Below are 14,564 nucleotides of genomic sequence, written 5' to 3' on the forward strand. Positions count from 1 at the left end.
AATGATAACCAGTTCAGCTGAGAGGCAGTACGGCATTGCAGAAAATAAGGTAGTCGGTGGTCAGACGACTCAATCTGTGCAAAATGACGGAATTGGTTGGGGTGGGGGGCAGGAGGGGACAGAGAAAAGTGTTTTATCAGTCACCGTAGTGATACAGTTCTGTCATTTCTGCTTTACTCTTAACGTATTATCCACAGTAGCTGTTTTGGTTTGCTCTGAACTTGGACAATTCTTCTTCAACACCGTGAAATCTTAATACCATCCCTGCGTCGCACCTTGCTCCAGTGCTCACAGATGAAGTTGATCCAGCAGGTCACTACAACTGCTCCCTATTTTCTATTCTTTGCACACTCAATGCCTGATTTTAACACCACTACCACCACCCCAACCTTTCTTAAAAGTCAGCAGGCATTCTGTGGTTTATTCTGGTTATTAAGGTCTAATTAGCAAGCTAAGCAAGCACTTGTTCATTCCTATTCTAGTGAATGCAGTCAGCTGTGGGCTATATTAGCATTGCTAATACTTCCTGATAAATGTGTGTGTATGTCTGATCTGTATCTGTATGCATGTGTGTATATCAGTAAATAAATTAGAGATAGATAGCACCAGTAAGTTCATAGGAAGCATTAATAGTCAAAATGAAGTTTAATATCACAATTTATACTTGTTTTTATTCTTAGCACTTAAGCCTGCTAAACAGAATTAATCTTGTAGAAAAAAGCCCACTAACCCTGCCATAGTGATGCATGTTTCCAGCATCTCAATCGGGATTTGGACCCATTTTTGGATCAGTGAAGAACTTCAGTCTGCTCTTGCGATGAGATTGTTAAATGGAAAACACCTTGGGTACAACAAAATCATATTAGGATTTGTAAGAAATTTCATATGGTGTCAACAGAGAGGTGTAACACCTCTTAAACGTGTGGACTTAGTCTTGCTGACTTACAGGCTGCTTACCCGCTTATTAAGCAAGCGCTGAGGTTAATTCAGGCGTTGCAGACGAAGCAGGGTAAGGGCTTCATGTTGGGGGTGAGCTAAGACTGACAAGTACTGTCAGCTCGCTCTGTGTCGCCTGCTGTCGCTGCTCTTTTTCTCTTTTGTTCCCCCCTGCCCTCCTTTTTTCTTTGGGACTGGATTTAAGGAGCAAGGAATGTGGAAGAACACCACTTCGGACAGCAGCCTTCCAACGAGGGCCTGCCCCAAGGATACGTGCTTCTGAAACGGCTGGCATTGCTGGTCGTTGAATTCCCAGGAAAAAACAGTGGTGTGTTTCAAAGCCAGTAAAACATGGGTCTAATTAAAGGCAGAAATCATAATGTCAGTGCACGGCTGTGACTGCTGCAGGGCACTGTCTGCCTTCCCGCAGGTGGCTGCGATGAGTCCTCCTGCACAGCCACAGCTCTGCACGTTTCAACCGACGTTTGCAGAGCAGCTCGTGAATTTTGCCAATCGGTTGGTCTTACCGACTGAAAGATGATGGAGTGTCAGAAATCTTCTTTTAGACATTCCAGATTTTCCTGACAATTTGTCACAAAGAAGTGGCTATTACTGTTGGAAGATGTTTTTAAGGATTTTTTTTTTTAAATATACACGTGTGTGTATATGTGTGGAAACAGACACATGGGTTTTATTCCTCTTTTGGATTTCACGTGTTTCATAGAATCCAGAAGGTTGTCTTTCCTCTGTCAATATTTGTGACTGGTTAATGATCAACCCCTTGACCTCATGGCTGTTCCTGGGGTACATCCAAACCTCTCAAACCTAAAAAAATAAAAGAAAAAAGTGAGTATTAGTGCATGGTTCCGTGTAAAGTGAACACATTCTGCATCCCGTGTTTTTTGGAAAAATTATACAGGTAGCAAAGAGGTATGTGCTGTCGGATCCTGGTAAAATATTTAGCCTGGGAAGGTAATATGAAGAAATACAGATTTCTGCCTTTTAACCGTTACTGCCAGGTAAGCGGTGGATGTTCCCCAGTGGGGTTTGCGCAGATGGTCTTACTTGACAAGATCCTCAGTGACTGCACAGCGGCTGCTCCGTTACCCGTGCGCGGCTCAGCGCCCAGCCTGGGATCCTGTGCGCCCCGAGGCTGCCGCTGGGACTGGCTCCTGCTCAGCCAGGGCCGGATCCACGCCTCCCAGGGTCACCACAGCTTTTTATATTATTTCTGTGGGCTTCGGGTCAGACCTGCACCGCGTGCTGCAGCAGGTTGCGCTCTGCAGGTTGCCTTGCAGACGGGATCCCTGCTGCAGCGTGCGGCACCCGTGTGGCTCGGGCAAACGGCTGACATCAGAGCAAAATGAACCAGGTGGAATTTGCTTTCTTAGCCCCTTCTGTCGCCGTCTTGCTTCTACTTCTTCGTCATTTTTGCAGACTAATTCACCTTTGGCTTTGTGGCAATATACCCATTACATCCCTCTTTTCCCTCGGAAAGGAAGCAGCAGGAGGTCAGAGCGTTCCGGGTGCTCGCTGACATGGAGAGCAATTCCTCACTCCTGACGTTTCTCCTACTGATGTGCTCCATCAGCAGCAGCTGTCCATTTCCATATTCAGGTAGGTACTTCTGAATTACAGCTTTAACTTAATTGTCTTATTGTGGCAATCTTGGTATTTAAACTGAGACCATGTTCCTCTCCTGAAGACAAAGTCCTGTGGGTTCAAGAAGCACTTCTCGAAGTGCACGAGAAAAAAAATGGAATATTCATATATGGTTTTCCAAGAGAAATCAGCCCTTCTTAGCTTTCAGCTTAGACCCTGTCCTGTTGAAAAGTATTCTGCTTGTGACACTGAACCCAAAACTTGAATTATTTTTGTATGGCAAAGTTTTCCAATTTGGGAAGCTAAAATTAGGCTCTTTGAACATGTGTTCTCAGGCCTCATGTTGATTTTTCTACAACAACTATGCAAGGTTTGGAAATGGCTTCCAAGAGCTTTAGAACAGGCAGGAGCTTGGGAATCACTGTGGCTGTCCTTGCAGGGGAGGAAGAGCAGAAATAGAAGTGGTACCTGCAAACCAGAGGGCTTTGCAGCAGGCGTACGTTTGCAACCCCTGTGCGGGGTACCTACTCACAATAGGTAAATCCTTTAAAGGTGACCCCAGAACTCAAGGGGTGGTGAAGGGCTGTGTCACTGATGAAGTGAAAGGCATTTTCCCTGTTACCAGGCAGCAGGATCTGTCCAAAGATTTTCTCAGCCAAGCGTTGTTCTTCTACTCTGTGGGCTCCTTCTAACTGCCTAGAAATGAAGCAGTTTGGTATTATTCTAGAATTTCAGTCATGGCTAATGGACACCGATCCTGCACCTGCAAAGAAATGTGTGTCTTTATGGTCCATCTCCAGAACTGGATTCTTTGTCAGAGGGTTTTGACTTGTGTAGGACACTGAGTCATGGTTAGGGAGAGAGAGCAGTGGGTAAGTCAGCTGCTGTGTGAAGTTCAGTGAGCTTTGCCGGGATTACGCACCGAGCTTTCTTCTTAGGATGCTTCTTGGCAGCAGGTTTCCAATCTGTCAGATGGCTTTTGGATATAGGGCCAGGCTTCTGCAGATTGAACACAACGGCAAAGCCCTCCATCTTCTCTGAACAGCGATGGCACGTGGTATCAGCACATCCAGGAGGGCTGAGCGGGCCCTCATTTTCCTTGGGAGCATCCTGGCTGGAAAGCCCTGGGAGCACAGCGCTTCAGCTGGAGGTGCCAGAGCAAAGACTTGCTGTGGCGCAGCAAGGGGGTGTGTGGGGAGGACCCTCCTGCCACATCCCTTCTGGCCACTCCTCCCCTCATTTACTGGCAGCAATAGCTTTTAAGACATTGCGGGAGGAGGGGAAATAGCGAAGCAAAGTTGAGATGAGCTAAACAATAAGTACAGAACTGACACTTTATATATGTCTTCCAGTGACAGAGCAGTGCCTGTCCTGTTGTGGACCTGGGAACCACTGGGTCTCCATCACTGAGTATCTGACTAAGCTGGCACCAAATACAAACCAAACCCCTCTCACCTTGCTTTCCACATGCACACACGGCCAGGCAGCTAACAGCTGGGGATCGGCGTGGTTAGGCAGGAAAATACCACCCGCTTCCAAAGAAACAGCTGCGGTACTCTGGAATAAAAATTAATTTCTGCACTAACCTGAAAGTCTTGGTAGCGGGGCTTTTGATCCACTAACAGAAAGCTTAAATTACTGGTGTCTTTTGTTGGAACATAGACTAATTTTATTTTCCTTTGGGCTGTTTACATAGATTCTCGCTGCCCTTCTTTATATTGTTTGCTCAACTGAAAGAATGCGTGGCTGTGACTGGAACGATGCCCCTTTGTTGTCTTCCAGTATCAACCGTTCCTTTTTTTTTTTGTTTTCTCTAGTGTTTTTGAGAAAAGACGAAGCACACGAGGTGCTGAAAGTCCATAAACGTGCTAACTATTTTCTGGAAGAGATTCGTCCAGGGAACTTGGAGAGAGAATGCAGTGAGGAAAAGTGTTCGTTTGAGGAGGCTAAGGAGATCTTCCATTCGCAGGAGAAAACGGTGAGACACTTTATTTTGGGAAAAGTAGAGGAAATTAATGGTGAGCTAGTGTGGCTCTGACATGTGCCTATGGGTTCTGCAGCTCTAGTCAGGATGGGTCACTCACAGCACCTGTGAGATTTCGCTTTCTGACCAGGTGCTCAGTTCATTATGTAAACGTTAAACACAATTCCTTAAAAGTATCCAAACCCTATTTCTCAGAGAGCCTCAATCCAGCAACATGGTGCTGACATTTTCAGAGGCCACTTGCTTGATCAGACCCCTCCAAATGCAGAGGGGGAGCACATGGTTCCCAGGGCTCAACAGTGTCCCCCCGGGGAAGCAGGGCCCTGGGCATCCCCCCCGGGAGGCACGTGGGCATCCCCCGGGGAGGCAGGGCCGTGGGCATCCCCCTGGGCACCCTGTGCAGAGGCAGGAGCCTGAGCTGCCCTGTTGAACAGAGGTGCCCAAGTTCTCCTGTACCCAGCCCGCGCTGCTGAGGCGACGTCTTCCTTAGCAGGTGGAGCAGCGCGGTAGAAATGGCTCTTTGCAGTGAAGCAGCTGGTGCTGAGGACTGTTGGCACTGACACAGGGTGGCGTGGGGCGGGGGTGTCACTTGAAGCTCCTAGGCTGATGCCACAGACCTTTTCCTGGCTGGAGCGTTTATGGATCTAAGCTTTCAGACTAATCTTTGTCCCACCAACACCCAGTTTCTGTGCTCTGTGGCTGGTCTCTGACCCAAGGGAAACGAAGCTGCTGCGTGGTGATCAGATCTGCTCAGACAATCCTAATCAAAGTGTTCATTTACATGCGCTGTTAAAAAAAAGTTTTCTATCTTCAGTACCCAATATGGCCACTGATTAACTGTTTCCTTCATTTGTGATTTCTTCTTGCAGATGGAGTTTTGGTTTAATTACAAAGGTAGGTAAAAAAGGAATTTTTTAAAAAGGCATTTCTTGTGGCCCTTCTGGGTACGAAGTGTGGCAGTTCAAAGCCAGGCTTCTCTGAACTCCTGCTGTTACACTGTGCCTTGTTTCTTCTTCCTAGGTTTAAATCCGTGTAGCACAAACCCCTGTAACAATGGTGGAGTCTGCAAAATAAGACACTACAATTACTTCTGCATCTGCCCCCCAAAATTTGGAGGAGACAACTGTGAAAGAGGTGAGTACGGGAGCAGACACACCGACATCCCTGTCAGGGGAGGATTAAGGCTGGAATTTGCTCCTCGGATATTTGAGTGGAACCTCTGCACGGGCTTCTCGCTGAGGTTGTGGGTGGTGACCTCACCTGTCTGATACAGAACTGGCCGGTTGTTTAAGATTCTTACGTTAGATCAGTCCTTGCATTAAAAAACTTCTTGCGTGGCGCATTGGGGCACGGCCACCCTGGGGAGGGGACCCAGGTGTGAGCGCGGCGCTGCAGTGGGGCAGGGAGGGCAGCACCACCCCCTGCCATGCAGAAGCTGAGTTGTGGGTTCCTGCACTCAGCTGTGCAAATCCTGAGGGAGACACCTGGCAGCCTCCCATCCCCCCCCCCAGGAAAGGATGGGGTCACTCCAGGGTGATAACAAGTCTCCTGCACTGCGGATTTTGTGTGGTGAGGTCCTATTCTCTTTTTAATTTTGTTGAGTAAATGCATCAAACAAATTAACCAGAGCTTCGAGCAAACAAAAAAATCAATTACGTTGTAATATATGAATGATGAAAGATTAATTAGAAAAGCTGCCTAATTCTTACCAGATTTTTGGTCCTCTGAAGTACCGTATCCAGTTTGCAAGTGACCGGGGTGTGAAATTACAGCAAAAGTCAAACTGACATGGGAACTGTGAATCATAAGTATTTTTTTTTCCCCAAGCGCTTTTGTCAACCTTTTCTTTTTACAGTGAAGCAATTAAACATGATTTTTTTTTTGTTTCTTTGTTTGTTAATATAACAATGATATAAAAACTTCAGTCAATTCCTAGCAGACTTGGCCCCCGCCAGAATGCCTGGTACTTTACATCTGTTGTGATAGAAAAGGTGTGCAGACAGATGAAAAATGGATGCATTTTGGGGTGTTTGCTCTTCCAGGCATTTTCTTGTCCCTGCTCTCCGGGCAGAAAGGCCTGGAGCCCAGCTGTGGCCTCAAGGCAAAGCTGGCAAAGAAGAACATGGTAGAACCACGACAGACATAGGCAACGTGGTTGCTTTGCTGCAAATTTGCATGGTTTTCTGGAACTGGAAGAGGTGGTTCCTTCTGTTTCCCTGCAAGATTTCAGTAGATTTTTTTCCCTCCTTTCTTCCATATAATAAAGCTAGAATAACAACAAGCTGTGCGCTGCGCCGCGGCCGGCGCGTGGCAATAACCGCGTTCTTCCCTGTGCATTCCCATCCCAGAGAAGCTGGAATGCTGGTACAAGAACGGAGGGTGCTGGCAGTACTGCAGGGAGAGCAGCAGCGCCTTGCAGGTGGCGTGTTCCTGCGCCAAGGATTACACCCTGCACGAGGACGGGAAGAGATGCACGCAGGCAGGTAAAGCACAGTCCGCTCGGCTCTGGCTCGGGGGAAGAGCACGTTCGCGGGCACCGGCTTTTCCTCGTCGCTGGCTGCAGAAGAGCTACGCAGGCTGTAGCTACTGCGGCTTGCGCTTCGTGTGTGAAAACGATCCTTTTTTATTATTATTATAATTATTATTATTATAATTATTACTTCTACTGCTACTACTGTATTATATTATCATCATCATAATTATCATTATTAAATATATATAATATATATTTTACGTAATGTATAATATATAAGAATACATAAATATAATAAAAATAAATAAAATATATAATGAATAAATAATAATACAACAACGATAATATGTCTATAAAATAAATATAGAATAAATGATAATATTACAATATATTTAATTTATATATTTTTATATATAATGCTTTTTAAATATTTTTTATATTTTTAATTTTTTAAAATATTTTTATAAATTTATATATTTTTCTATATAATGCATATGAATGTATGTCATATATATTCTATATATTTTATTATAATATATTTAACAACAATAATGATGATAATAATAATGAAAATGATAATGATGATGATAATAATTAATAATAATGGGGTTTTCTTATTCTTATTTATAATGTTTTGTTTATATGGGTTTGAAATGTTAAGGTCCTTCTCCAGGCAGTGTGTCTCTGCCCAGTGCCCCTGTCAGCCCGCGCTGGGTGAAGGAGCAGCACGCGGGGCGGTTCCTGCAAACAGCAGCCCGGGCTTAGGTCAGCCGAGCCGAGTTACGAAGCTGAACCGCAGCGCTGGCGGGCGAGGGGACAGGACGGGCGTCTTTAGAATTGTGTGTTACGGCCCCATCACAAGGGGAGCGCTGGGTGCGGGTCCCCTCCTGAAGGCAGCGCACTGGGCAGTGCTGGGAGCCCCTGGGCTCCGGGAGCCACCAGCCATGGCGGGTGCCTGTGGCTCCGAGCAGGCCCGGCCGCGCCGTGTCCCTCACAATCAGCTCTGCGTGCCTGGGTCAGGGGGTGGCCAAGGTGGAGCCTGACACGGGGGTGTCAGGGGTTTTCCTGGGCTCTTACAGGAGGTTCTCTTGGACTTTTGTGTTGGAGTCTGATACCGTGCGCCCTGAACTCCAGTCCTTGTTTCTGTGTTTCCTCCATCCAGCACCGTTTCCGTGTGGCCTGATCAAAGCCAGGCAGGCTCTGGAGTGGCGGCTGGGGCAGAACAGGCTCCCGAGGGGACTGGGCGAGCACGGGGGTGACATGGCCAAGTGGAATGAGAGCAGAGAGGGCACAGTTAGGCAAACGGAGCTGGTACAAAGTGCTTTTGGGGAAAATGAGACCTTAAAGGATGACTTTGGGCAGAGCATGCACATGGAGGGTGATGCTGGACAAACTGAGGCGGCAGGAGATGTTTCCAGCTGGAACAAGACACTGGTGGACCCTGTGACCCAGAAGTGGCTGGGAGACAGTGCTGCTGGGCAGGAGGGGGGTGTCCCTGAGCACCCCGGGGCAGCGGAGGTGACCAGTGAGCCCCAGGGCCCTGCCTGGCAGAGCACGGCCGTGGCAAGGCAGGGAGAAATGGTGGAAGATGCTGCTGGGTGGAACAGAACGGGGAGCGCCCGCAGCGTGCCCAGTGGGCTCAGCCAGAGCAGCCACGGGGGAAACGTTTCAGACAGGCCTCAGCATGTCCAGCTGACCGTCAGCTCCACTCCAGAGCACCAGGACGCCAGGGTGACGGGAGGAACTCTTTGTCAACGTGGACATTGCCCCTGGCAGGTAATACTTTTCCTCCAGTCTGGCCATAAATGCCACACCTAAATGCTTGCTTTATCGTCACCGGTTCCAGCTGGAGCAGAGATCATCAAGCCATTATAAAGGGGTTTTTTTTCAGGTCTAGAGCAATCCAGCCACGTGTAGCTGCTGCAGGTCTTTTTGATGACGCGTATCTTACGTGCCCCATTTATCATCCCTTCCCCAGCCTCCGTGGATGCGCTTTCCAGATCTCAGCGTAACACTTTCTCTCTTAACTACATCGATCCGATCTTCTCCTGCTCTGTTAGTCAGGTTCCTTGTTTCTGAGTGTTCTCGGTGAAAGCTGTGCTTCTGCCTCCTTTTGGAAGGGCTGGTGGTATTTTTCACAGAAATTTTCTGTGACCAAATGAGACCCTTCCTTAAGACTGGCGGGCTCTTCATACGTGGTACCATAAGGAAGATAAACCTGAGAGGGCTCAAGTGGGAGGGCGAGTGGCATGTGGCAAGTAGGGGAGTCTCCCTGAAGCATTTATTTCTACTCTCTTTTGGGTTGTTTACTCATGGGTTTAGGCTTTTTGTTCTGTGTCTCCTTACCTGTTACTCATTTTCACTTATTTGTATTGTCTCTGTTTTATCAGTGTGCTGTTCTTGTTTACGGGCTTGTGCACAGAAAGTGAACAGACTGATCTAAAAAACCTCAAGATATGTCAGTCTGTTTTATTGCTGTCACAGAAAAAGATTTATCCCATTCCACACATCAGGGTGTATTTTACAGGTGGAAAAAGGGTAGGCTGAACGTGTAGACCAGCACTGCACTCTTCTTTTTTAACCAAAGTGCCAGAGAAACACACCTTGTGTTACTCTTCTTCCCCACCCCCAAAAAATCTGTTAAGCCACATGAAAAATCACCATTGTATTTGTTTCCTTGGAAGAATGCCGGTTACCGTAGCTCTCAGCCTATTTGATTTTGTCAAGCTTAATTCAACATAATACTCTGCTCCAGTGTCACAGATGTGCAATCATTTTGTTACTGTTTTAACATCATCTTCTTTGCTTGGTGCACTGTAGCTGTTACTGCCAGAAATGTTATTTTCAAGATCCAGAGCCTGCAACCAACCAGCGAGAAACTACCAGCACGCATCCATACCTTCCACAACCCAGGGCACACTTTCTTCCTCATTTTTCATACAGGTTTTGATCCGGAATAGTAAAGATATTGGCTTCTGTGGAGGGAGTTTAATCAGCAGTCGCTGGGTGGTCACTGCTGCTCACTGCCTGGATCTCGTCAGGCCCCACCACGTGACCGTAGGTGAGTATAAGTTGTATGTTGTTTATACATACATATATATGTAATCTATATGTATGATATAGGTATCATATCATACACAAGATACCTTAAATCTCTTCTAGATCTCTTGCTTAACATGCGCTTTGCGTTGTACATGAACACAATAAGGTGTGGCTGAGAAACAGCCAGACACGGCTGGCCTGACTCGGGTTGACAGAACGCTGAATTTTCTTTGCAGCACGTTAAGTGCGAAGCGGCTCCAGCTGTACCCTGTGGTTTCAGGGAACCCGGGAGCCCAAGGCACATATTTACCTTTTTCTGTTGCCCATTTTGGCAAACTCATTGAGCGTGGAGACTGGGCACACCTCAGGGTACACCTCCAAAGGAAGGATGCCCGTGGGTCACGGTCTGCTCTCAAGCTGGTTTTGTTTTTTAATCAGCCTTGAGTTCCCTGCTGTGCTGCCTGCAAGTGCCTCAGAGCAGAAAGCCCCCCTCCCTCATCCTGTGCCACAGCACCGGCAACCACAGCAGGAACTGGAGCCCCTTGCAGCAGGAATGCTGCAATAAACACAGTCACACGCAAGACTTTGTGCTTGAAATCTCCAGAAAAAGAGACATGCTAGAGGAGCAGATGGGATACGGCACTAGGTAACAGGCAGGAAACAATTCTTCGGCCTTATCCATGACTGCATCTTAATGCTCATCTCCTGTTCCTGAGGGGCAGACCACCACGTCCCATGGAAGCTTTGACAAACTGCTTGAAATGCAGTGGTTACTAAAAGGCATTGACATTATTTATGGTACAGTCCCTGTTGCGGAAGCCATAGTCTCTGTAAGTATCTATTCACCCAGTCAACAGCTTTGGTTTGCCCCTAAAGGGCACACCGGCAGGCTCGGTGTGCAGGATCGCACCTGCAGCTTAAGAGATTGTTGTTACAGAGCATCGTTTGTTTGGGTTGCGTCAATTCACTGTCCCTCCTGTGTGACAGGAACAGAAACAGCCTTCTAGGCTCCCTCGGGTCTGCTTAACACGTTAACTTGTCGTGACTGCAGGAGACTTTGACAAATACCGAAGAGAATTCAAAGAGCAGAAGATTGGTGTGGAACGGAGCTGGACGCATCCCCATTACGATTCAAACGACTACAACAGCGACATCGCCTTGTTGTACTTGAGCAGCGAGGTTGTTTTTAACGAGTATGTAATTCCCATCTGCCTTCCAAACCCCAGCCTGGCCACCCTGCTCTCTGAAGAAGGAAGGATAGGGACGGTAAGCGGGTGGGGTGTCACTCACACCAGAGGCTCGACTCTGCGCTTCCTCATGAAAGTCCAGCTGCCCATTGTGAACATGGAGACCTGCCAGCGGTCAACAGACAGGCTCGTCACCGACAACATGTTCTGCGCAGGTTACCACACGGCCGGTGCAGACGCCTGCAAAGGGGACAGCGGTGGCCCCTTCACGGTGCCTTACCACAACACCTGGTTTCTCCTGGGCATTGTAAGCTGGGGCGAGGGCTGTGCTGAAAGAGGAAAATACGGTGTATACACCAGGGTATCCAACTACATCCCATGGATTAAAGAGGTTGTTGAAAGCGTAGCAGATTCAGAAAACCTTTCCATTAACTTTTTGTAATACCACCCCTTTAAAACCATGAATAATTCTAATAGTGTACCAGTCTAAGACACGGTGCAGTTCCTGTCCTTAATGGTGTCAAATCAAGATTATCTTCAAATAAATGAGTCTTTTTACCATAAATGGTTAAATTGTTCATTCAAGTGCTACTGAGTAAAGTATTTGTGTATAATAAAAGAGCTATTCTGCAAATAACAGAGACAGCTACAACTTTTCTTAATGTAAATTCCTACCAGCTTTAGTTTTAGAGAAAAAAACCCAACCTTTCCATTTCTTGAGCCTATCCCAAAACCCAGGAACTAAAGCTGTGTGAATTAGCTGCTTAGAAAAGGGAGAGCATTTCTGACAGCGTTCTGTCCTCTAGTTATGGAAAGCCACGCTGAACACAGTCCCTGGGCCTTGAAGGTCTGTCACTGAGCACAGCTGTTACTTCAAGTACAATTCACTTCACTAAAATGCAAATGTTTTCTCATAAAAAAAGCCCCAATGTCCATATGGAATTGTGTATTACAAAGTGCACTGGAAAAACTGCCTGAGAGGGAATCCACCCTGCTGCAGCTGGAGAAGCACGTAAGGACTGTAAGGGAGAATTCTGAAAGACAAATTATTATTGGGGGTGTGAGGAGGGGCTGGCCCCTGCGCCTTGGGACAGCCCCACTGCTGGCACAACTCGGCCCCAGCAGCTGGAAAGGAAAGGCCGGGAGATGGGCTACGCGCTCCCACCCCAGCCCACAGAAGTGGAACTGCAAACCACAGAGCTGCGGAAGGAGCAAACAACACAACTGCTCATTTTCCACGCTCCTTAAGAGAGAACCCCCTTCTTCTTTACTCTGAAGACATCACCACCACCACCCCCCGCCATGTACACAACTTACCTCTCCCAGTTTGTGATGAAAACCAGTAATTCAGACAGGAAACACCTCTGAACACACTTGATGGGGAAAAAGCCAACACACTACCAGAAACAACTTTTCTATCATCCCAGAAGGAAGATCCATCACATGTACGTAGCCATCCCTCCAAGAAGGTGACTTCCCACACATCATAAGCAGCTTCCCACACAACTGCTCAATGCCAAAAATACAAACGAAATAAAATACCGGTGGGCCAGACTAGTATCCCCAAGCCATTACCCCTCCTGCATACCTTTCTCTGACTGCTCACCTTTCTCTGCTGCTGCTTTCTGCTGCAATGAATAGGTACGATCTTTGTGACCCATGGCAAATGTTTTGATTTTGTGACCTTTCTTACAATTCGCTATGATGCTTTCATTTAAAAAAATGAAACATTAAAAAAAAACAAACAACTCAGCACACATTCATGAGTGGTTTTCTTCCTCAGCTTTGTTCAAAGTCCTGTAAAATTCCATTAACACAATTCCCTGAGAACATGTAGTGTGAGCTATTAATTTTGATGGCAAGAAACTGTATTAGGCCTGCACAAGACCACCAGGGTCAGTACTTGTAAGGAAACATGGTTTTGGATTTAAAAGTAGCCCAGAGTCTCCCATGACTGACTGCAGTACCAAACTACGGAAGTTAGAAGTGGGGGGAAAATACCCATCCTAACCCGCAGCCCTTCAGGGCCAAAGGAACATGGGTAGGAACAGCTTTACGCTGGTGGTTCACTTATTTTCACAGTTGCACCTGCCAATACAGCAGTAAGGAATTCCCTTGTCTTTCAATAAATTCTTGATTAAAAATGGGAGAAAAAAAACCCCAAATCCTTGGAAATCTCAGCATGCTAAAACCCCACACCTGAGGTTGGTTACTGTGCGATAAGCCTACCTGGCAAGAGCAGGTGAAGTCCTAGTAGCAGAATTCCCTTAGCAGGCACCATCCAGCACAGGCAGCCTCCTTCATTTCTTGCTTCAGGCTTGTGCCCAGCACACAGCTTTACTGTGAGTCCCCAGCAGTCTCACAGGAGCATGTTTAAAATGTGACCATCCACGTACTTAACACGCTCTCCATTATCAGTGCCAGCGGATGCCGGAGGTACTTAGCGCCTCTAAGTCAGCCAACACGCAGATCCCTACCCCGAATTCCCAGAATTGCAGAGCACATACGACAGCAAATGGGCTGCGCTCCTCTGGAACGGAGGTGGCTTTCCTACTGAAATCCCGACTGCCAGTTACCCAACACAAGGAGCATTCTCTTCTTGTAGGCAAGCTCAGCAGACGGAAGCATTTTCAGAGGTAGAGGTAAAGCAGCAGCAGCACACAATGTCGCTCCGCTGTCTGTCTGTAGCACCAGGGACACAGAACTCGCTAGCGGGCTCCACAGCAACACACCTTTGAGCTACCTAAATACCAAAGTCGAACGAAAGAAGAAAACTGACGTGGCTTTCAACTCTACAAAACGAAGTCACAGCGTTATCAAGCCCAGCAGCAAAGGCTCCACACAGCTAATCCAAGAGCTGCATAAAGCACCCAAAAAAGAAGTGTCCGGCAACCCGACATTCAGTCTCCTGCGGCAGTCTCACTAACCTCCATTCCAAAGTCTGGCTTACGTTCAAAATAATCTATTTATCAAACATCACAGAAGAGCCCATCAGCTGCAGCCCTTTGCTCTCCCATCGCAGTCACTGCTGAAGGTTTTGCTGTTCGTGTGGAGGATCAAGACAGTGAAATGTTGGTGCCCGTCTCGGGGCAAGCATTTTAGCCGGAAGACGCTGGAATTTTTAGTGGTCAGTCTGGTGGTCTTCTCTTGAACTTTACATTGTGTTTCATGAAAAATGAAATCCTTTGAGTGGAAGATGGTCAGTATTAATAATCAAAACCAATACATGTACATCTCCAAAGACAGAACAACTGATTAATAAAGCACTGGATAAAGAGGAAATGGCCAATGGTAAACAGAAAATCATCAATTAGCAGCTCTTCCACGTACCAGGTGGTCC

The 14,564-nt window shown here is 47.1% G+C and overlaps 1 protein-coding gene across 3 annotated transcripts; it reads left to right on the forward strand.

Moving 5' to 3' along the window:
- The first annotated feature begins 1,712 nt into the window (after positions 1 to 1,712).
- On the forward strand, positions 1,713 to 11,861 carry LOC102056500 (coagulation factor IX-like). 3 transcript variants are annotated; one of them, XM_055723595.1, is made up of 9 exons: positions 1,713 to 1,779; positions 2,431 to 2,553; positions 4,356 to 4,516; positions 5,392 to 5,416; positions 5,543 to 5,656; positions 6,871 to 7,005; positions 8,158 to 8,771; positions 9,939 to 10,056; positions 11,089 to 11,861. In XM_055723595.1, the coding sequence occupies exons 2-9, from the start codon at positions 2,475 to 2,477 to the stop codon at positions 11,664 to 11,666; spliced, it is 1,824 nt and encodes a 607-aa protein (XP_055579570.1). In that variant the 5' UTR covers positions 1,713 to 1,779; positions 2,431 to 2,474; the 3' UTR covers positions 11,667 to 11,861. The 3 variants fall into 3 exon arrangements, with proteins under 3 accessions (XP_055579570.1, XP_027664644.2, XP_027664645.2); XM_027808843.2 differs by having other exon boundaries at positions 1,779 to 1,866; positions 2,434 to 2,553; XM_027808844.2 differs by lacking the exon at positions 1,713 to 1,779 and adding an exon at positions 1,790 to 1,866 and having other exon boundaries at positions 2,374 to 2,553.
- The last annotated feature ends 2,703 nt before the right edge of the window (positions 11,862 to 14,564 follow it).

Source organism: Falco cherrug, chromosome 11 (genome assembly GCF_023634085.1).
Source record: "Falco cherrug isolate bFalChe1 chromosome 11, bFalChe1.pri, whole genome shotgun sequence".
NCBI lineage: Eukaryota > Metazoa > Chordata > Aves > Falconiformes > Falconidae > Falco > Falco cherrug.